Below are 21310 nucleotides of genomic sequence, written 5' to 3'. Positions count from 1 at the left end.
TTTTTTTGGTTTTTTTGGGGGGGGAGTTTGTTTGTTTGTTTTTTTTTTGCTGGGGGGGGAGGGGATGGTGTTGGTTTGTTTTGTTCTTGATTTTTTGTGGGGTTTTTGTGCATATACTATGCACAGAGAGAGAAAAATCACTCCAAGCAGTAAAAATGAGGTTTGAAAGATTTATATTACCTTAACAGTGTTAACAAGCTGTCCATCGAGGTAGAGAGCAGCTGTGCTGTTCTTCAGCATGCCTTTACTCATGACCAGAACTAGGTGATGCCACTGGCCTTCCACAATGAGGTCACCGCAGCGGAAACGGGCACAACATGGAAGAATTTCATAAAATGATGATTCCTCACTGAAGTCATCAACTAAAGGAAAGTACCAGTTAGTGGGCACCAGTAAGAGCTTAAAACACACAAATATGTAATCAGAATTTATGCAATATGAACTACAGCAGTACATTAAAGCCAACTTTTTTGAAAGCATGTAATTAACAAAAAACACAGCAATATAAGAATAAAGCCATACAATTAACAAGTATTACTTTAGACTTTCAAATACAAGAACTGAAAGAATGAAAACAGATTTTTTGGGAAAGTATTCAGACCAAATAGTCCCAGTCTGACAGGCTGACCATCCTGAAATACTTGCATGTTAACAAACCATTACAGTTTTGGTATTATCAGCAACAGATCTCCACTTCCTTTGCCTTCTCTAAGAAAATTCTCAGGATACGTTCGGACTTTAGACTTTTGACCTTCTCCCCTCCCTTTGAAACTTCACCTGGAATTACTAGTTTCCTCAAGTATTTACTAACTTTCTCATGCCACCATGCAAGTCACAGAAAGATCTGCTGTTTTTCTAAACAAGTTTTTATATTTACTGCAGTAGTCACAAAGAAATAAAAAGATGTCTCTCCAAACCCACAGAGCTTTTTTTCACTTTTCTCACACTGTGGAGAGAAGGATACCCATACTTCCAGACATTCTCCTCCTAGTTTTCCCTGCTCCACCATGGTCTCCTCCACAGGTCCCACTACGCGCTCCAGTGTGGTTCTTTCAAGACCCACTGGGAATCTCCGCTCCAGTGCCTGTAACACCCTCTCCCCTCCTTATGCTCTCATCTTCATGTCCTCAGGGTGCTTTCTCTCACATTTTTTCCCCTTATTCCTTGCACCATGAAGTGTTTCACTCTTTTTTCCCCAGAGGCACCACCAGCCTGGTTGCTGCACTCAGCTGTGTCCTGCAGGGAATATGCTGTGGAGCTGGTCAAACCCAGCTACATGTGCCATGGGGCAGCACTGGCCCTTTTCCCACAGAAGCCTCCTCTTGATCCCCTGCACCTGGCCAGAAACTCAGTATGAACTTATCACTATATTGCTTGAACCATTAGGTCACACATAAAAGAAAATACAAGTGAAAAGATTGCCTTTCAAAGTGTCTGCATCAAAATCATGCTAAATCACAAAGCATAAGTGAAGCTAAAGATGAGGTTGAAAGCCTGAGACATTTTTCCTTAATAAAAGCCACAAACAGGATGTCTGGCTGGCAAGACACACATGAAGCACAAACCAGGGGTACTTGTAACTCAAGCCTAAGCACGGTGGTTTTTCTTGTTCCCTTTTTGCAGTTCTAAGGAAAATTAATTTTCTGAAGCACTGCTACTGAAGGGGTAGCTCAGGACTGAGACGTTTCTGCCCAAGTCAAAACAAAGACCTCACGATGCCTTATTTGTTCCATTTCAGTCCTGTAACCACAGCGAGTTGTCCTTCCCTTCCCACCTCCAGGAGCCCTGGTTGTAGAGGCCACTGAGTCACGGCAAGCACCAGCTGCTGTGGGATGAGGTAAACAGCACCGACAGCTCCGGAGGACACCATCACACCAACAGTGAGAGGAGTCGCAGACAGATGCCAGCCTTCCAGACACATGGACACAGGAACACATTCCCGGCCTCCACAGGGGCTGCTGACCGCCCAACCCCAATTCACCCATCCACACCCTTCAAGCATTTCCCAGGTCTTTTTTCACTAATGGGTGCCCAATTCTCCTCTCCTGACTGTTGAAATACTTTTTAGTCCTCAGCACGGAGTTTTTTAATTTCTCCAAAAGGCATCCTTTGACTTCATGCCAGAGGGCAAGATCAGTTTGCAGGTGCATTAACTCTCCATCACAAAACAGAATGACCCACACTTTATTTGAAAGTCCCCCCAACAAAAAAAGATTGAAAAAAAAAAAAAAAAAAAAAAAAGCCCAGGGAATAGTTTGACAGAAAACAGGAACTTTTCAGATCTCTTTTCATTCTTTCATACTGAAGGAAAAGGAACCATTAATCCTCTTAACCACAACAGCTGCCTGAACAGAGAGAACACTCATTTCTTTAGAAATAGCACAAGGAAAATGATAAAAGCAGAGTACTTGGAACTAACTTTCAGATACAAAAATAATCTCAAGTTCTTTTCTCAGCAAAACATCTTTGAGAATAATTCTTGCTTACCCAGTCCTTAAACCACCTCATCTATTCTTACAACAGACTGCCAGCACTTCCAGTCCCTGTGTTGGAGGGCCTGTCATCTTAGTTCCTCAGGTACTCACCTGCTCAGCCCTTGATGGTAAAACCACCAATTATGATTTAGCCACAACAGGGTAACACTCAAGTAAAGCAAAGTATCCTGGTCCAATTAAAAATCAAGTCTTTTAGTTGGACATCTTCAGATCTTTTCTGACAAAGCCTCTTCAAATCCAATCTCTTTCAAGGAGTTAGACAGTAAGGGCTTACAAACTAAAAGCGTATGATCTATAGCTCCACTGCAGGCTAAAGCAGTTAATATGAAGATAAACTTGTTTCATTTTCTAAGAATTCAGTCTTCTGAGAAAGAAAAAGCTGCCAGTACCTTTGTAATTTAATAGGTTTAATTCCTCCTTCATACTAGGGTTTTTCAGCTCCTGCTTCTAGTGAGGGAGACTGCTGCCATTAATGATGTGAATGCCTGCTTACAAAATATTCCTTATTTTCTTGGTCACAGTCCGCTCAGCTGTTTGTGTTGTTTTGGGTTTTTTTAATAACAACAGTTGTATAAATTCTTTATTAGTGCCTGCTACTCAAAAGGAAAGAAAAAAAGCAGGAGCAGATTTTTGATAACCACTTGTAACCCAGTGTGTTGGTCTGGTGAAGAGCTAAGCCTGAAACACATGCAGAAGGCTGTCCTACTCCTCTCAGTTCCCTCCATAGGCCCAGCATGTAAACTGGCCTGTCAAAACTGACCACTTTTGGAGGCTCTGATGGAGGACAAGGCAGGAGAGAGGAGATGGCTAATCCTGAAGCCCCTGACTGCACTGATAGTGCAGATTTACTGGCATCACCAGCTTCACTACATCTCTTGTAATTCCACCTTTGGTCACAGATACTGAATGAAGCTACAAACTGTTTCTGAAAACTGATCACAGCATTAAAACATGCAATGAATGATTGATTGCCTTCAAACAGCCCCCCAGTGCTGGGACTATCCAGAAAAAAACCTTCCCAACCCATTAGTTTACTATTTCCAAACTTCTTCAAAGCAAAGACAGTTGAAATTTGCACCTCGAGACACGATGTCTAAAATGAACACTACAAGATAATTAAAAGGCAAAAACCTTTCAAAACCATAATGTAATGAATATATAGTACTTTGGTGAATTTTTTTTCTTTATATACAGACATCTTATTTGGAAATTATAAAGGCTCCCTAATTTCTACATGAATGATCAAATTTTACATTTTTCCATGGTCAAAACCCACTAGGAACTGGTGAAGCTGCAACAAAAGTTACATCAGACAAGATTCTTCTCGACACCAGATTTAAAATAAACTTGCTATAGCATCCCCATAACACTGTCAGCATTAGCTGATGACATGACACAACTCTTACCATAATTTTGAAGCAATTCTTCTTTAGTTGAAACAATCAGTGACCGGTCCTTTGCCGAGAGGACAATGGCAAGGCATACGTAATGCTGCTCCGAGGAGTTTGCACGACGCACTACAGTCAGAAGTCTCACAGGATGGTTATTAGGAGGGGTACTAAAATGTTCAATACAAAACCAAGTTGAGTAGCTTAAACCAGACGGTGGTGGGAAAAATCTCTCACCTAAAATCAAAAAAGAAAGCCCATTACACAGTTGCAGTAGGTAGTACTTAGGATATCTACTCGTTTCTTTTTCCATATCTGACACCAGCTGTGCCTTCTCAAACTTTTCCTTCCTGGACTTCAGTGTTACTTACATTTCTGACTCAAGTTTGCAGGAAAAGCCACATAAAGCTAGCTCAGAGGGGTTTCTTTCAAAACAAAGTAAAGCAAGAATTGCCCACTATTCCTTCCTATTCTAAAAAAAAAAAAAAAAATCAACTCTAAAGTTGTGTTTGTTCAGAGCAACCCAGTTTCAGTTCCCTAGACTAAAAAAGTGGAAAAGGATCAGGCACTCAGAAATGGCTAATATCATGATGAGGTGCCTCTTCCATAGGTGTGACTTGCAGAAGAAGTCTCTGTTGAGGAGTATCTCTCCACCACAAACATCTGACTCTATTTCATCTCTCCTAGGGTGCTCCCACTAATTCTGTCTTACTGCAGTAAACCTTCAACTTAGTTTTTAGACTTAACACCTTTTTTAAGTAAGTGACCATGTTCAAATAATCCCACAGCACACCAGGTTCCTGCAGGGTGAATAGCCTATAACAACATGTAAAAGCAAACAATTTTGATGAGATTTTTGTGATGATGTGTGCAATTACACCTGTAATCAATGCAGTCAAGAACTCAGCAAAATAAAGTCACAAGTACGGCATCATAATTAATTCCATGTTTCCTATGCTCTTCACACTACTACCTCAGCTTTTTCTTAATGCACCTAGGTTCATTATTCATATGCTTGCCTGATTACAATTTCGCCTGCTGAGAGCCTTGTTTTAAAGCAATCACAGGTTTGTATTTTATATTGCTTTTCATTGCCCTGGGGGCAGGAACACACGCACAGAAAAAGACACAAGAAGTTCTCGATTATGAGTGCACAGTGTCCAACACCAACTTCACAGCTAACAAAGACATAAGAGAACTAAACATCAGATGCAAAACACCGCTGACAGTCATACTTGAGTACTTACCAGTTCCAATTCCACTAACAACTGCACCGTCAACAAGTCCTGTTGTAACAGCATTATTTGTAGGTGCATTGTGGGGAGCCAAACTTGGCAAGAACAGGCAGCTGTTAAACAGAAGACCAGCAACACACCAGAGTTTATGGAAGTCAATATAAGTGGAGTTAAATACAAACAAAATATAGCATAGGAAAATATATTATAAGTACACAATCACTCTTCATGACTTTATGTATTAATGAAAAATAGAAATGAATTCTCAAGACTGCTCCTTGTGAGCAGCAGAGCCTCTTTGTGAGGCTAAATTATCTCCTGCACGAAGAGCTCTGGCAGTGTATGTTATTGGTGTAAAGGCATAGAGACTGATGCCCATGTGGTTCCATTGCGTAAGATGCTCCTCTGTGGGCGACCATAACTCACTACAGCCTTTGAGTTTTTCTGGACTCTCTAAGAGGTCAGTTAAATATTCAAAAGATCTGGCAATTCCATACTATGGTGTTCTTATTTGATGTATGCTCTCAGAGTAACATATTTCACCAAATTAGCAATGTTTGGTCCTTACAACAGCCACTGATGCTGTGGACACAACAGAAACCAATATAAGGAGTCCCTCCCTTAGGTACTAAAAGAGTTTCAGTGATCAACCTATCCAAAATGGAGTGAATGCCCACAGTTCAGCTTCCAATGTGTATAGATAGTCCTACTGGAGGAAAGATGATGGCTCTTCCACTTGTTGAGAGTCATCACTCTGTTGACATTTACACCCGTTTAAGTATACTGTAGCTGAGTTGCCTGACAGTGCTAAGAGTTATTTTGTTCTCTCCATAAAGAGTTAACTTGACCACTCATCTCCAAAGTAACAACAACCCAGGATTCTGGTCACTACTATCTTCTTTTGGATTACAGTTGTCATTATATACTTCTTCCTCTCTCTTGAAAATGTTGTTCTCTGGGTGAATTCCTCATGGTCAGTGGTACTACAAGCAAGTTCTCTCTAAGCAGGTAACTTGCAAGGGTCCGCTAACTGTGGATTTTGTGAAACTTCTTGGCACCTAAAAACAAACTAAAAAGTTTTAGATTTTTTTTAAGTGATTACAGCAGCCTTCTTAGGTGACTTGCTGAAATGACAAGAAGTCACAGCTGCATTATGTGAGTTACTTTTGGACTCATTACCAGCACCTACAAATCTCTGGAAGCAATTACAGTGACAATTCATTTTGCAAGCTTATTTTAAGTTGTTCTTAGGTTCCAAGTATTTTCTCTTTTCTTATGAAGGATGTAGAACAGAGCTTATAGTACCATTTGTTATAAAAAAAAAAAGTCTGTCCCTGATTATATTGGATATGAAGGCTAGATGTAAAATGGGTGTTGCATTCTTGCTTTGCAAAGCTGAGAAGAGAATGCAGAGCAGCAGAGCTCCTAAATATCCAGAGTTTTCTATTCCACTTTTGTAACAAAAAAGACAAAATGTTTTCCTTAAACAGACGCTAAGAATGGTGTAATGTTTTAATCTTCTGAACAGTCAAGTTAAATCATATTACATGATCCTCATAAAGTGCTTCATTCAGCAAGTGTTTAATTAGAGAGAGAAAAACAAGAAGTGATACTGGGTGCTAAAAGAAAAAAATGAGTTAAGCATGATACTCAGGCTCTGCCTCCAGTTAATACAACTTTTTTCAGTTATTTAAACTCATCATAGCTGCCTTGTCTGCTTCACTTGTATTTCTGATTTGCCCACTTCCACATATCCAAGTTCTTCAGCAATTTTAGGTGGGTCTCAGAACAACTGGGCCATCCAAATGTCATACGTAAATCCCAGCAATCCTTCAAGGGTACGTATGCATTCCTTTGTTTTAAAAGGAATGTGAAACCCAGAACTGAGAGGGCCCTATCAATGTTTAAATACATACCTACTTCTACTTTTGCACATGGCAAGCATTTGCTCTCAAGGCATTAATGAATGAGAATGAATTTATGTGACTTGAAGTATTCCTTTCTCTTCTTTAAAGAATTCATTTGTTCTTTGCTTGCAAACAGTCTACTAAAAGTTACAATTTGAAAACAAAGAAAGTAACACAACATTGCAGTGTTGCCCCATGTTATTTGAGAGCACTGCAGGACCTTACCCGAACCCTTCAAGAGACGTGTCAAACTCGATGAATGCCGGCGTGACCGATGATCCGTGAAGCCTGATATCATGTGGGGTTGTCATGGAGACCAAACACTTCACTCTCGTCAGGGGTACTGTGCTCCCTTCTGCTGGCTTGAGCAGGCTCTTGCTTATCCGGTAGTGGCTGTCTTCGTGCACGCCGAAGACGCTGTCAGAACCCAGACCTTCCATTGAGGTAACCATGCTATCTACAGTAGAAGCCAAGAAACAACACAGCATTGCAAAAGGGAGGCCTTTTCAGACTGTATTCGGACTTTTCACGTAGTGCTTCCGATGCAAGAGCTGAATTGTCAAACACCATCAACTAGTTCAGCCTCTCAGAAGGTGATGGGTTGGGAACTATTGCTTCCATTATAAAAACGCTCAACCCAGGCAAAAAGATGAGCATCTTGTGCAATATAATATGGAAAGCTTGTGGTAAAGCCAAAACACTGAGCCAAGAGGCCATCCTATTTCCTAACATCCGCAAAGGGTCCCTAATGTAGCTAACTAACTAAAGCTCTGGCCGAGGGATAAGGTGAATCTCTTCTTCTCTCCTCTTCTAAAATGTACTGAACACAATGATACAACACAAATTCAGTTAATTAATTTATTTATGTCATTATTTAATGTTTAATCAACACCACCTAGGATACATCCTAGTTCCTTTTCAAGTAATTAAAACATTTCTACTAAGGTATTTTTAACTATGCGTTACAGTGAGCCATACAATGACCAAGCTGACACATAGAAATAAGTATCACATGCTTTGGAAACTTTTCAATAATTTCTTTGTATTATAATTTACCAAGACTCTCCTATACTACGTGAACAGCTATTTCCAAGCTCAACACCTCATGGATAACAATAGGAGAGAGTGCAGCTATTTTATCTGACACCTTACTGAACCCACGAGAGATGATACTACACAGATTTAATGTGGGTCTTAGAACATCATGTGTACATGAAAGGATCTGAGAAAAAAATAATGTTAAATAACTACAAATGCAGGATCTACTCTACACTTAAAAGCAAACTACTACCATATTTAACAGTACTGTTCTTAAAATAAGAAATGATAATCATCTTGTTGGATAAACATTAAATAAAAGTACTACATTCTGCTTTTAGAACTTTTCCAATCAAACTGTTCTGATGATTTCACATTCATAGGAAGCTGGGGTGAACTTCGGTTTTTATGGATGGTTATCTACAGATTTTACCTAAGTATGCAATTGGGGGATATAAGAGAAGCATTCTTTACACAAATTTTTAGCACTTCAGCACCTACTTCTCATTTCCGGTTCAAAACTCAGTGAGCTGGGTTTGTGCACTCGGTACTGCTTCAACAGCTTTTTGTCCCAGGCTCCGCAATTCAAAGGATTTCCCAAGCGTAAAAATTCCCTAAGAAAGAGAATAAAAAAATTAGCAAATCATTTTGTCTATTTATTTGCCCATAATGGCACCAAATCTAACCCCTTTTTTTTTTAAAGACAGGAATTACTTGCAATAAACATAACTTTCAAGTAAGAAAATAAACCAATGCATAATTAAAAGAAAGATATTTGATCCATTTGAAACTATTTAATGTTTGAACACACGGTCTAAAAAGTCAACATTATTTTAACTAATCAAACAATTTTGATAAAGTTTCTAATTTCCTTCTCTTCATTCCAAAGGCTTGGTAGGAGGCTGCTGCACCCCATAGGAGAACATCAGGATACTCAATGATGCATGTTCAGCAAGCTGAACTCCTTTGGAGAGGCAGACCACAGGCTGAAGTAAGTGACCTCAGCTTTGTTTTATCCCTGTGTCCTGTTTGGTTGGGGGAATGATTTCACAGCTATCAACATCTGCATCTATAGATAACGATATTATCTATATATACAGCTACCTAGGCTATTGGTATCTATGCTTAGAGAAGCCAAAGTCCTGTGATGTGACAAGCAGCAAGTCCACTTGCAGAACCACTTCTGACACAGCTACGTGCTACTGAGGTGAACCGAGCAGCTGTCCTGGCTGCAGGTCAGCCAGCCTGCAATCCACAGGAGATAATACAATTAAGTTCCTTATTACAGCTGAGATCACAGAATCACAGGATGGTTTGGATTGGAAGGGACCTTTAAAGGTCATCTAGTCTAAGCACTCTGCTGTGGGCTGGGACAGCTTTCGCTTATATTGATTTGCTCAAAGCTCCTTCCAACCTGACCTAGAACAATTCCAATGATAGGGCACTCATAGCTTCTCTGGACAAGCTTTTTCTCACCAATCACACTGTAAAAAATGTCTTTCTTATGTTCAGTCTAAATCCAGCCCTCAGCCCTGGTCCTGTCACTATGGGCCCTGGTACGAAGTCTCTCCCTGTCATTCTTTTAAGCCTTCTTTTCATGTTGAAAGGCCTCAAGAAGGTCTCCCCAGAATCTAACAAGCAATCCAAACTATCATACAGCTGTGTGAGTATTTAACAAATGATTCATAATATGCTCATAAACTTTCCAAGCCTGCTTTTACGCGGAAAGATAAACCTTCTAAAGCTATGCATCCCCAGATACCTTTTGTATCGCATTCCTGCATTTCCTTCACAGAAATAAAGTTCTAAATAAAAGTGCTGGCATGAAGTTTTTCTAATCTGAGGTATTTAGCATTGCACAGAAAAGACAAGAAATCTATCCTCATATTTCCTCTTCTAGAGGACATAGCCAGGGATAGCATTTTTTATAGCCTCTCAAGATTTGCAGCAAGAAAACAATCATTTAACTTCAGTACAATCTCTGTGAAAAACACCAGATCTCCCCGCTCCATACTTCTCCCTGCTCTCCAAATACCAATGTCTCCAGGGTTTCATGTTGATTAACAGAAGCAAGACAGTCTATTTGATGAGAAACAAAATGGGATCTTATGCTATCAACTACCACATCAGGTCACTTAGGCTCTTTACACTGCGAGCCATTTACAGTGAGCCAGCGACAGCACGGGTAGGGGGCTCAGTCCACCTGAACTTCCAGGCTATCTTTCTGACCTCAACACCATCGGCTGCAGAGCCTGGGAGGCCAGCCTTTCAAACATCCTTTGGAGCGGTGGATGCAGTGAGTGGTCCTCATCTGCCAGAGCAGCGCTGCATCTCTGTAGGAGTCGTGCATGGAGCCCGGCTTCACACATGACTTGCTGGTTTCTCTCCGTGTGCACCAGAGATTGCAGGATGTTTGCCACTGCCAGCTGGAGATCCAGCGCATGCTGAAAACAAGAACAGCACAAAACTTCAGAAGGGCAAATTGAAAAGGAAAATAAAATAAAAGCCTTATGCATAATAATGAAAAGGAAAACTACCATTAGCAATAACTACACAAAATGACCTCTATGTGCATGCACGTTTGTGTTTTGGGGGTGTGTGTGCATGCCTGTGTGAAGAAACACTCTTTACAAAAAAGAGTAGTAAGTTTTATGAGGGATTATCACAACTATTGTCAAGAAAAACAATTCATCTCTACTTCTCAGCAGAAAAGAGAATCATTTTGGAAGTTCTTAGTGCTTGGAGAGAACCTAGGACTTTCATTTTTGTGACCTAGTAACTTAATATAGAAACATATAATCACTTAGGTTGGAAAAGACCAACACTGCCATGTCCACCACTAAACCATGTTCCCAAATGCCACATCTACACGTCTTTTAAATACTTTTTAAATACCTGGGCAGCCTGTTCCAGTGTTTGACAACCCTTTTGGTGAACACATTTTCCTAGTATCCAACCGAAACCTTCCCTGGCACAACTTGTGGCCATTTACTCATGTTATGATGTTTGACTTGTTGAGACTGACCCCCACCTGGCTACAACCTCCTTTCAAGTAGTTGTAGAGAGTGATGAAGTCTCCCCGAGCCTCCTTTTCTCCAGGCTGAACAACAGCTCCCTCAGCCTCTTCTCATAAGACTTTTGCCCCAGACCCTTCCCCAGTTTTGCTGCCCTTCTCTGGACACGCTCCAGGACCGTGCTGTCCCTCTGGTAGTGAGGGGTCCAAACCAAACAGAGAATTTGGGGTGTGGCCTCACCAATGGCAAGTACAGGGGGATGATCACTTCCCTAGTCCTGCTGGCCACACTATTCCTGATCCAGGCCAGGATGCCATTGGCCTTCTTGGACACCTGGGTACACTAATGGCTCATGTTCAGCTGCTGTCAACCAGCACCCCCAGGTTCTTTTCCACCAGACACTCTTCCAGCGACTCTTCCCCCAGCCTGTAGCATTGTATGGGGCTGTTGTGACCCAAGGGCAGGACTAGGCATTTGGTCTCGTTGAACCTCAAACCTTTAGCCTCAGCCCATTGATCCAGCCTGTCCAGATCCCTCTGCAAAGCCTTCCTACCCTTCAGCAGATCAACACTCCCACCCAACTTGGTGTCACCCACAAACTGACCAAGGGTTGATCCCCTTACACAAATCATCGATAAAGATACTAAACAGAACTGACCCCAGTCCTGAGCCCTGGGGAACACCACTGGTGACCAGCACCCAATTGGATGTAACTCCATTCACCATCATCCAGCCGGTTTTTAACCCAGCAAAGAATACACCCCCTCAAGCCATGAGCAGCCAGTTTCTTCAGGAGAATGCTGTGGGAAACTATGTCAAAAGCTGAGTCCACACAAACAATATCCACTGCCTTTCCCTCATCAACTAAGTGGGTTGCCTTGTCATAGGAGAGACCAGGTTAGCTGGGCTTGATTCCATGACTGTTCAGCACATGCTGTGTCTTGGCACACATGATGATCTGCTCCACAACCTTACCCAACACTGAGGTCAGACTGACTGACCTGCAGTTCCCCAGATCCTCTTTCCAGCCAGTCTTGTAGATGGGCATTACATTTCGCTAATTTCCACTCAACTGGAACCTCCCCAGCTAGCCAGGACTGCTGATAAATGATGGAAAGTGGCTTAGTGAGCCCTTCCACCAGCTCTATCAGTACCCTTGGGAAGATCCCATCAGCCCCACAGACTTGTGTGTGTGTCTAAGTGGGGTACCAGGTTGCTCACCACTTCCATTTTGATTGCACGGGCTTCATTCTGCTACCTGCCATCATCATAATCTCTACAAAATGTAAGATATATGCAAACAGCACATATGCCCCAAGCTATAATGCTCAATCCTGCATCCTCATACTATGCAGTAACACTTAATACATCGGAGAAAATATGAATTCATCCCAGTGTTTGGAAACATATCTGATGGCCACTTCAGACCTTTCTTTAAATTTACATTGCTGCCAGGAGTTTGAAGCAGATAAACAAAACAAAGCCTGTGAAATAAAACAATTCCTATCGGGCCTCTATGTCACCAGTCATTCAACTCAAACGGTCTGTGAAATATATTAGTTTTTCAGCACAAAACGAGAGGACATGATCAGCTTTTCTATTTCCCACAGCCATCCTTTTTCCCGGTCACTCTCAAAGCTTGAAGACCACAGAATTTTTTTCCCTACCTCTGGGTGTGTAGCTGATCCAACAGAGGCCAGAAGATCCAGCATTGCAAGCATAGCACCAGGGTGAATAATGACCGCATCAGAGCTTTGTATGGACGTGGCTCCTGTTTGGAGTTTCATATCAGCTATGTTTTTCTGAGGGCAAACAGGAGGTGTTGAAACAGAATGATATGCGTGCCTGCAGGACAGAAAACATCCCATGGTTACAACACCCATCTATTACAAGCTCTGCATTTTTCAAACAGCTGTAAAATTGTACTGGCCTAAGGACTTTACTTCCCTGTCCTTTCTCTTCACTCAGACAGACCAAGTGTGTTCCTCTTCTCAAACCTGTAGGGCATGTTTCCCTAAAGACAGTCTGGTAGAATTTCAATTTCTCAACTGTTCTTGAACTCAGAAGCCTCTTCCCCAGGTGCTACATAGTTTGACAAACTTAAGAGGTTGTTTTTATTGCCTCCCTCTTTTTATTCTAGTTGCAGTGGCAGCACAAAAAAATTGCAGCGTGCAACCTACCACTGCTCCTGTTCTGGGGGGTGAATTCAGCTTTGAATATGTTTCTCTCCATTTGTTTTTCATTAACAACTGATTATAAAACTCACTATCACAAAATTCTCAACAATCTCCAATCAGCTCTGGGACCAGAAAGTTGGTCTCTGTGCATACTCGTGCCAGCAATCCATATGCTCTCAGTCTTTCCATGACTGCAACAGCAATTTAGTTTTACATTAAGGTGCTTTAGTCTGATCCAGGCAAAAGAGGCCTTGACACACTGACTTAGAAGCAATGACACTTGTCCTGAGAACTGTAGACATGCTCCCCATTGAAACTCTTGGAGGCATCAGCTTGATGCCATTCTTCTTTCAGCATGAGGTTCAATCCACAAACAGCACGAGCAGCTTACTGAGCCTGTGCTTTCAAGATTGTACCTTGGAAGCAGAAGAGAAATCAAAAGGCTCATGCTCACCACAAAAAACAAACCAAAAAACAAATGAAAAAACCCTACACCAACACTCCCCCCCACAAAAACCCACAACAAAAAAACCCACAAACCAGAAAAACCTCAACCCGAACCACTCATATTCTCACAGTATTTATCATAAACACTTATTTGTAAGATGAAATAGAACAAACTCTGTGTAACAATTTTTCTTGAAGATCACATATTGCCTTCTGTTTTACAAGAAGTGGATCCAGCCAAAAAGGGTCTCTTTTTACCAAATCAGTTGAAAGAGGCATTTCCTCTCTTCATTTCTCAGTGATAGAGATTTATCTAAACCCTAACACAAGTAACGCTTGGAGACTTGCTGTGCCTCACCCATTAAGACACTTCCAAGGAGGCAATCTTTTCTCCTGGGAAAAAGAGGGCATAGATTGGAGATAAGGAATGCTGCAAGTGCAATTCTATCCTAAACACACATACACAGTCCACCCACTCAGCAAGAAATATATATGTGGGGGAAGGCTGAGACAATGGATTATTTAGCCTAAGACAGGGCACTAGGAAGTACTGTGTGCTGGCTGGAAAACAGGTTCAATAAAAAATGTTCCAATAAAACGGTTCCTACCAAAAAGCTTGGCACCTGAACAATCTAAGAGTACTGTTCAAAACAGAGTTTTTTTTACAAAAAATTAAATTACTGATGCTTTACTCATTCAGCTAATGCTTACAGCAATCATGAAATAGTATAGCAATTCTCTTGTAACCAACTACTAAGAAAACGATCTGCCCAAATGAATTTTTCTAGTGTTTTTTATAAACCTTCAGCCATTAATTTCCTAAACTTCTCTATCAGACCCATTGATTGAAACATCTGGCAGGTAAGGAGGACTTGTCTCTTTTAAAGTTAAATTGCATTAAGAGCAGCATAACAACTGATAATACTATCACAGAGAGATGTTATCTCAAGTCTTTTCTCTGTCTTAATGCAGAGATTGAAATGCAATTGTTTCTTATGCATTCTAACAGCACTGGTCTTCATTTGAAGGAGTAAACTGCTCCCTCTTTCCAATGTCACCCTGAGCATCTCAATGCAAGTTTTACAGATGCAGTTTAAAAAGTAAATATGCATTTACATTTAAAAACGCTCTTCAGTCCAGTGAAATTTCATTCTCCAGCACATTCTTGAAGATAAAGCTTCTGTCTACTTTTAAGCACGAATTTTACTTCTTAGCATGCTGATTTGCACTATCACACTCAACTCATTAGGTACATTGTGAGGTTATAACACAGTAGTAATGGGGAGAGCATAATAAAAACCCAAGCCATTGCTCAGTGTGATTCACAAACGTGATCCTAGTTTCCAACTGCCTGGACTGCAACACTACACAACTGAAAAGGAAATACATTCAAAACTAGGCTTTCTGTTATATCCTTAATGCATATATTACTGTAGTTTTCCATATAATTTTAAAATATCTTCTGTATTTAGTTTTTCCACATAAGGAATACTTGTATCAATACAATGGGGGAAAAAAACTCCACCAGTTCATAAAGATATCTCTAGGCAGGAAAGAAAAAACAGATACTACAAAATCCTGCCAAATATTAACTGCATGTTTTAGGTCTATGGGCCAGTGAGGAACCTGCAATAAATTAATTTAGCCATGCTCCTAAATTCTTCATATGACCCCTTTAGGGAAGAAGAAAAGAAGCGGACAATGGAAAAAGAGAGTGTACTGAAGGTGACATACAGATCCGTCTAACGTAACAAAGAATATAACTGAAGAAAACTGGAAACTTTAGTTATAAAATTAATTACAACTCTTGACAAGAATTACAACAGCATTTTCATCAGGAAAGAAATAAGTAAAATTTACTGTAGATAAACCTCTGCATATGATTTGCCAAGAGTAATCACCATCCAAACCTTCTAAAAACAACATCTAAAAGTCTTGCAAGGTCAAAGTTAAATTCTATTCTCTACTTCATTCTGTCAGGCCCAAAGTATCCTCTCCAAAAAAAAAAAAAAATTATGAGAATGTCCTGTCAAGATAAGTTTATTTCTGCCAAAATTTACAGCAATCAAACAATTGAAAAAGCTGTAGTTCTTGATTAAAATTATACAGGTGTGGGAGAATAATGTATTTCAGGTAACAGGGCTGACAGCCATATACTGCCATCCCAATGCCTGTGCTGCAGGAGTCCTACATGCTCTGCTTCTAGAGCAAGCAGCTGTCACAAGTATTGAGGTCGTGTTACTGAGAACGCAGCTGCGATGGGCAGGGCATGTCTCCAGGATGGAGGACCACCGCCTCCCTAAGATCTTGCTTTATGGTGAACTTGCTGCAAGAGAGGAGCCCCAAAGAAAAGATACAAGGACTCCCTGAAACAACATCTCAGCCTTGGCCATATTGATCACCATAACTGGTCTACTCTGGCCTCAAATCGGGAGGCCTGGAGACACACCATCCATAACGCTGCTGATGCCTTTGAGAACACACGCAGGATCACTCTCGAGGAGAAAAGACAACGCAGAAAGAACTGTGTCTTGCAGAATTTACCACCTAAGGAGTCTTTCTGCTGTGCCTTTTGCAATCAGATATGTCTGTCACGTATTGGCCTCATAAGCCACCAGCGTGCCTGTAGCAAATGTGGATAGAGCCTTCCCAAATCTTCATTCACGAAGCCCAGCCATGAAAAAAAAATAAAAATAAAGGATAACACTTGGAGGGCACCAGTTCATAGGGAAATAGAGCTTTCAGAAGTGGAAGACGTCTGAGAGAGAGTACTACCATATCAGTGCAAAGAGAACTGTTCTAAACTGTGTGCAAAACCAGAACTGTACTATTTTTATTTATAAGAATTATTTGTGTGCACAGTGCCTGCTTGCTCATTTAGCCAAACACCACAGAGCTCTCCCTCAGGCATCTGTCTTACAAGTCAGAAGGGAGAAAACCAGGCCACAACAGCAAGGGAGATCCCAGATGCAAAGTAAAGGAGACAGAAAACAGTAAGAGAAGAGCAAACACTTCTCTCCGAAGAGTCAACTCTGACAGAATCTGACCGTGTCTGACATTTAGAAGGAGGAAAAAATAACACTGGACTACAAACCCCAAGCTGCTTATTTTTGAAAGTAGAAAGATCCCAGCTACTGGCACTGAATTCACTAGGAATGACAAACATGATGCTGAACAACTGTGAGAAAGCAGACAGTTCTTCAAATAGAACAGTTTTTTGGAAACTCTAGTCCTATTTTTTTACTTGAAAACATGCTTTTACAGAAACTATTTGAAAAGTCACCCAGGCCAGCATGATCATTTCTGTCCAGTTTTGCTTTGAGTCTTACACAATTTGTTATAACCCAAAGGCCTTTTTGGTTTGTGAAAATCCCTTTCGAAGGCACTCTTTACCCCAGCAAGTACCTAGATTACTATACCGGTGCTTACCTGAATTGCTCAAGGTACCCCACAGAGATAATGACTTTTTAAATTGCCCAATCTTTGCCTCGGGTTTTCAAATAACTGCTTTCATTTTCAGTACTACAAAAAACGAGGGAAGCCTCACATATCTATTCACATATAGCTATATTTATATTTTAATTATCAGGCTGTGTCAACAACCCATCTGGCACTCTTTATTCACTACACACTGGAATCAGCTCCTGTTTGGAAGGCATTGTATGTGTTCTGCTGCAAGCCTTTGCATATCCATGTGTTTGAGTAATTCAGTGAACCTGAGCAGCCATACCTGTTACACCTGGGAGAACAGCAAAATGTAGTACAGGAAAGGGCAATCCGTAAAACTAGAGGTTAGTATCAGGGCTGAAGCTGTAAAGAGCTCCCTAAGAAATGCTGTTTTCTTTCAAGCTTCTTCAGAGTAAATGAGAGGGAAAGGAGGTTGGCAGCTAAGGGGTTTTTTTCTCTGTAAACTACAGCGTTTGTTCCTAAATGTGCTAGAAAAGAAAGGAAGTGACAGTCTAAGAGGTTCTGGATTACTGTGAAGGTGGCCTTGTCCAAGCCACTCCCTCTAGAACACCCAGGTACGACTTGGGTAACAACACTCAGCAAGACAGAAAAAGGGTTTTCTTTACTAACCTGCTTGAGTATCAACAATTCTTTCAAAGCAGGTTCTAAAAGCATCTTTGGTTGCTTCCCTTTGCAAAATACTTTACATTCCAAACATGAAACTTGATGGCTTATTTTAAGCAGTACACCAAGCGAAAATTGCTGTATTTTCCACACATGGCACCTGCACCTCAGATAACCCTGAGTCTTTCAAATGTCTTCTTAGCTTTCAAAAGCAAATCTCTGCCTAACTTACATCTTCAGATGGCAAAGGGCTGCTCCCTTCCCTAGGGACTCTGGGAAAAATCTTTTCATCATTTGAACAAGCCCGTAAGTAACACTGTTGTTCAAACAGTAACCTTTATTTAAAAAAAAATAAAAATCTACCAGACACATTAAGATGCGTAAGAAAAGACAGTAGCTTGGGAGTGGAAGTGGGTACTAGGATTTCTGAATTGTGCCATTTGTGCTTTCTTTCCAAACCTTTTAATTTAGCATGTCTCTACATCATTTGGTAGTCAAGTACTGACAGGTTCATTCTTTCCTTTTTATTCTGTGCAATTACTAACAAATGAGCACCTTAACAAGACATTCACTTTCCTACTTAAAATACCTCTTCTTGAAAAATTAGTCGAGAAAAATAAATCCTGCTGTATTCATTGATCTACAAGCTTAGTCTGATTGTCTCTAAACTGCTCATGAGAGTATCATGTATACTGCCCTTAGATAATTTCTTATACTAGGCCTTACTTGGTTTTGAATCACAAATCTAACTTTCAGTGCTTTGGGAGTCTGGAGACACCTCTACTCTCATCCATCAAGATCACTGCCTAAGACTGGCTGTGAAACATGCCCTTACATTTATCCAGTAAACACACAAGTGAAAATGCACACCTCAGAAAAAAACTGCAACTTGAGAGAACTGCCCCTTTCCCCCCCACCAAACTAAGAAACACAACCGTGAGAGAGAAATCAGAAGCGAGATCAACTTCTCTTTGAAGGGTTGGTACCTTTTTCTGGACAAAGCTGGCGTACCCCAAGGAGAGGGGAGAGAAGTCTCATTTGTCAGGCAAGGAGGGATCTGTTCTGCACGACTACAGACAAAACAGACAGGGGTAGGACAGAGAGGTTAGAGAAGAAACCAGAGGCCATACATACATAAGCTTGTTAGTTTTACAAAAGCGCCAGTAAAATCTTCACTAGGATCCATTCTTCAGAAACAACACGGATGACACAGGACGCTATGGAATGACAGCATCAGGTAAACATCCAGACAGGCAAAGCGTGTACTGCTCTTGCAGAATGACTCTGCAGTGCTTGTTCACTGCTCTGAAGAGATCTACTGACACTAGTAAAGCAGAACATCTTCCAGTGTTAAACAGCAGAAGTTCAGAGGAGAAAGTAAAGCCTCAGTAAATTAGGTATAACCAATAAGGTAAGAAATAAAGTCAATGTAAACTTTACAATGAATGATGATCAGGAAATTTAAAAAAGAAGGAAGAATGCGTCACTGAAAAGAACAGCCAAAAAACCCAAAAAGGAACTTACGGTATCTTTAAGCAACATCACCATGGGATTTACTTACCCCACTGTTTCCTCATTCTCTACTGTTAGCCAGTGTCATAACTTCTACAGGATGTGTAACACATTCTTAATACAAATTTTCCTCCCACTATCTGAATGCTTTAATAATACTTTAAAATGAGATCAAATACATCGATTTCTGGAGTTAGCTCTTAGTTTTGTTTTGGGTGGGGGGAAGAAGACTGTTGTGGTTTTTTATATTTCATTTTTTTTAAAGAAGAGAAAAGCATTAAGATTTGCTGCTTTGGTGGCAAAATGTTCATAACAAAAGCATCAAGTCTGTACTTTACCAGTCACTGAGTTTTAACTGGCAGTTCTGTTAATGTATCAACATACACAGCCATACCTTCAATACTTGGAAAATCAGACCCTGTATTTGACTAACTAGACAGTCCATCTGATTAAAACAGAAGCTTCAAGGGTCCCAGATACAAAGCTTAAGTCTGCATTTTACTATTTTGTATCTTAAATTAAGGTACAAATTATGATAAATTAAGGGCAAAAAAACCACTTTAAGACAAGCCAAACTTCAATATATACTTCACCATGTTTTGCTGTCATTTCAAATCAACTTTAAGACACACATTTGTGTTTTAAAAAAACGTAATTTACAGACGAACTTTAAAGAACATGCAAATCCATCTAAAACAAGATGTCAGTCTTGATGTGTTAGCAATGAGAAAAGGAGGTTCAAGGGAGACATTATTGCTCTCTACAACTACCTGAGTGATGATTGTAGCAGGGAGAGTGTTCATCTCTTCTTCCAAATAACAAGCATTATGGCAAGAGGAACTGGCCTCAAGCTGAACCAGGGGAGGTTAAGATCAGATATCTGGGAAAATTTCTTCACCAAAAGGTTTATCAAGCATTGGAATGGGCTGCCCAGGGAAATGGTTGGGTCATCATCCCTGGAGGTTTTTAAAAGACCTGCAGATGTGGCACTTAGTGACATGGTTTAGTGGTGCACTTGTTAGTGCTAGCTTTACAGTTAGGCTGGATTTTTAGACTGTTTTCCAATCTAAATGATTCTATGATTCTGAACTAATCACAATGTTATCTAATCACTTAAAGTTCTGTATCAAAGGAAACATGAAGTTAAGACCTGACACTGAACAACCAATTTTCCATTTCACTTAATAAAAGCATAAAAATTTTGTAGTTCTGTGCGATAACGCAACCTGTCTGCCTATCAACCAACAGGCTGCTTAACAACACCAAATATAACCATAACCTTGTACCTCTATCTTAACTGATACCATGACAAAAACATTCAACACCAGAGAGAATGCTGCATACCCTGGAGAACAGCAGCAAGCTAAGTCATTATTTGGTCAGATGTTGCCATCTTATAATCCCCTCGCTGGAGTGAAATAACAAAGAAATAGATTAAAATGGAAATAAAAAGCTTGCAGTGAAGAAAGAAAAATTATTTTGGGGGGGAGGTAGGATGAGAAGATAAAAAAAAGCAAGGGGGAAAAAAAAGAAGCAAAGTTCATACCTGTCAAAAGAATCTGTTGCTACCTTGTAGAGGTAAATAAAAAGTTTGCTGCAGTGTCTGAGAGTAGGTGAAACAGAATCCAGGGATATTAGGTCATCGTCCAAAAGTCTTTGAAATAGTTGTGTATTTGAAGGGAAGACATTCAAGGGACTTATTTTTCTCAAGTCTGAGAAGCAGCCAAGTAATCGAACAGCATCTGCCAGTTTTTCATACTGGATCTCTGTTTTGAAGAAGTGAGAGTTGGCTGGCTCATAGCGCATTGCTGCAGTCAATGTGCAGAACACAGTGTGAAGCAGTTCAAACACTTGATTCTGGTTTACTTTTTCCCAGCCATTCTTAGGAGGCGAGCACAAAGATCTCTCCATAGCAACGAGTAAAGATGTGACATACACAAATCCACCAACTTTCCTAAAAACTGTTCTTGTGCGGTGACTTTCTCTCAGCACCAAGAGTAGGGCCTATGGACAAAACAAACAATCA

The 21310-nt window shown here is 40.5% G+C and overlaps 1 protein-coding gene across 9 annotated transcripts in view; it reads right to left on the bottom strand.

Moving 5' to 3' along the window:
• Positions 1 to 21310, bottom strand: part of WDFY3 (WD repeat and FYVE domain containing 3) — a 167688-nt gene that overhangs the window by 57951 nt on the left and 88427 nt on the right. For 7 of the 9 annotated variants that reach the window (XM_027725023.2, XM_039391079.1, XM_027725016.2 and 4 more), the window contains 9 exons: positions 20831 to 21288; positions 18759 to 18842; positions 12745 to 12922; positions 10293 to 10507; positions 8565 to 8677; positions 7251 to 7482; positions 5131 to 5231; positions 3902 to 4120; positions 181 to 362 (listed from right to left, as the gene is read on the bottom strand). In XM_027725023.2, the coding sequence (XP_027580824.1) occupies positions 181 to 362; positions 3902 to 4120; positions 5131 to 5231; positions 7251 to 7482; positions 8565 to 8677; positions 10293 to 10507; positions 12745 to 12922; positions 18759 to 18842; positions 20831 to 21288 (1782 nt within the window). The remainder of the gene's footprint in view (positions 1 to 180; positions 363 to 3901; positions 4121 to 5130; positions 5232 to 7250; positions 7483 to 8564; positions 8678 to 10292; positions 10508 to 12744; positions 12923 to 18758; positions 18843 to 20830; positions 21289 to 21310) is intronic. The other 2 variants (XM_027725020.2, XM_027725022.2) reach the window with 1 other exon arrangement.

The sequence above is a fragment of the Pipra filicauda genome, unplaced genomic scaffold, assembly GCF_003945595.2.
Source record: "Pipra filicauda isolate LSUMZ 115617 unplaced genomic scaffold, ASM394559v2 scaffold8_size5757611_pilon, whole genome shotgun sequence".
Classification (NCBI taxonomy): domain Eukaryota; kingdom Metazoa; phylum Chordata; class Aves; order Passeriformes; family Pipridae; genus Pipra; species Pipra filicauda.
Note: the sequence above shows the minus strand (reverse complement) of the source record. Positions and strands in the feature narration are given on the sequence as shown.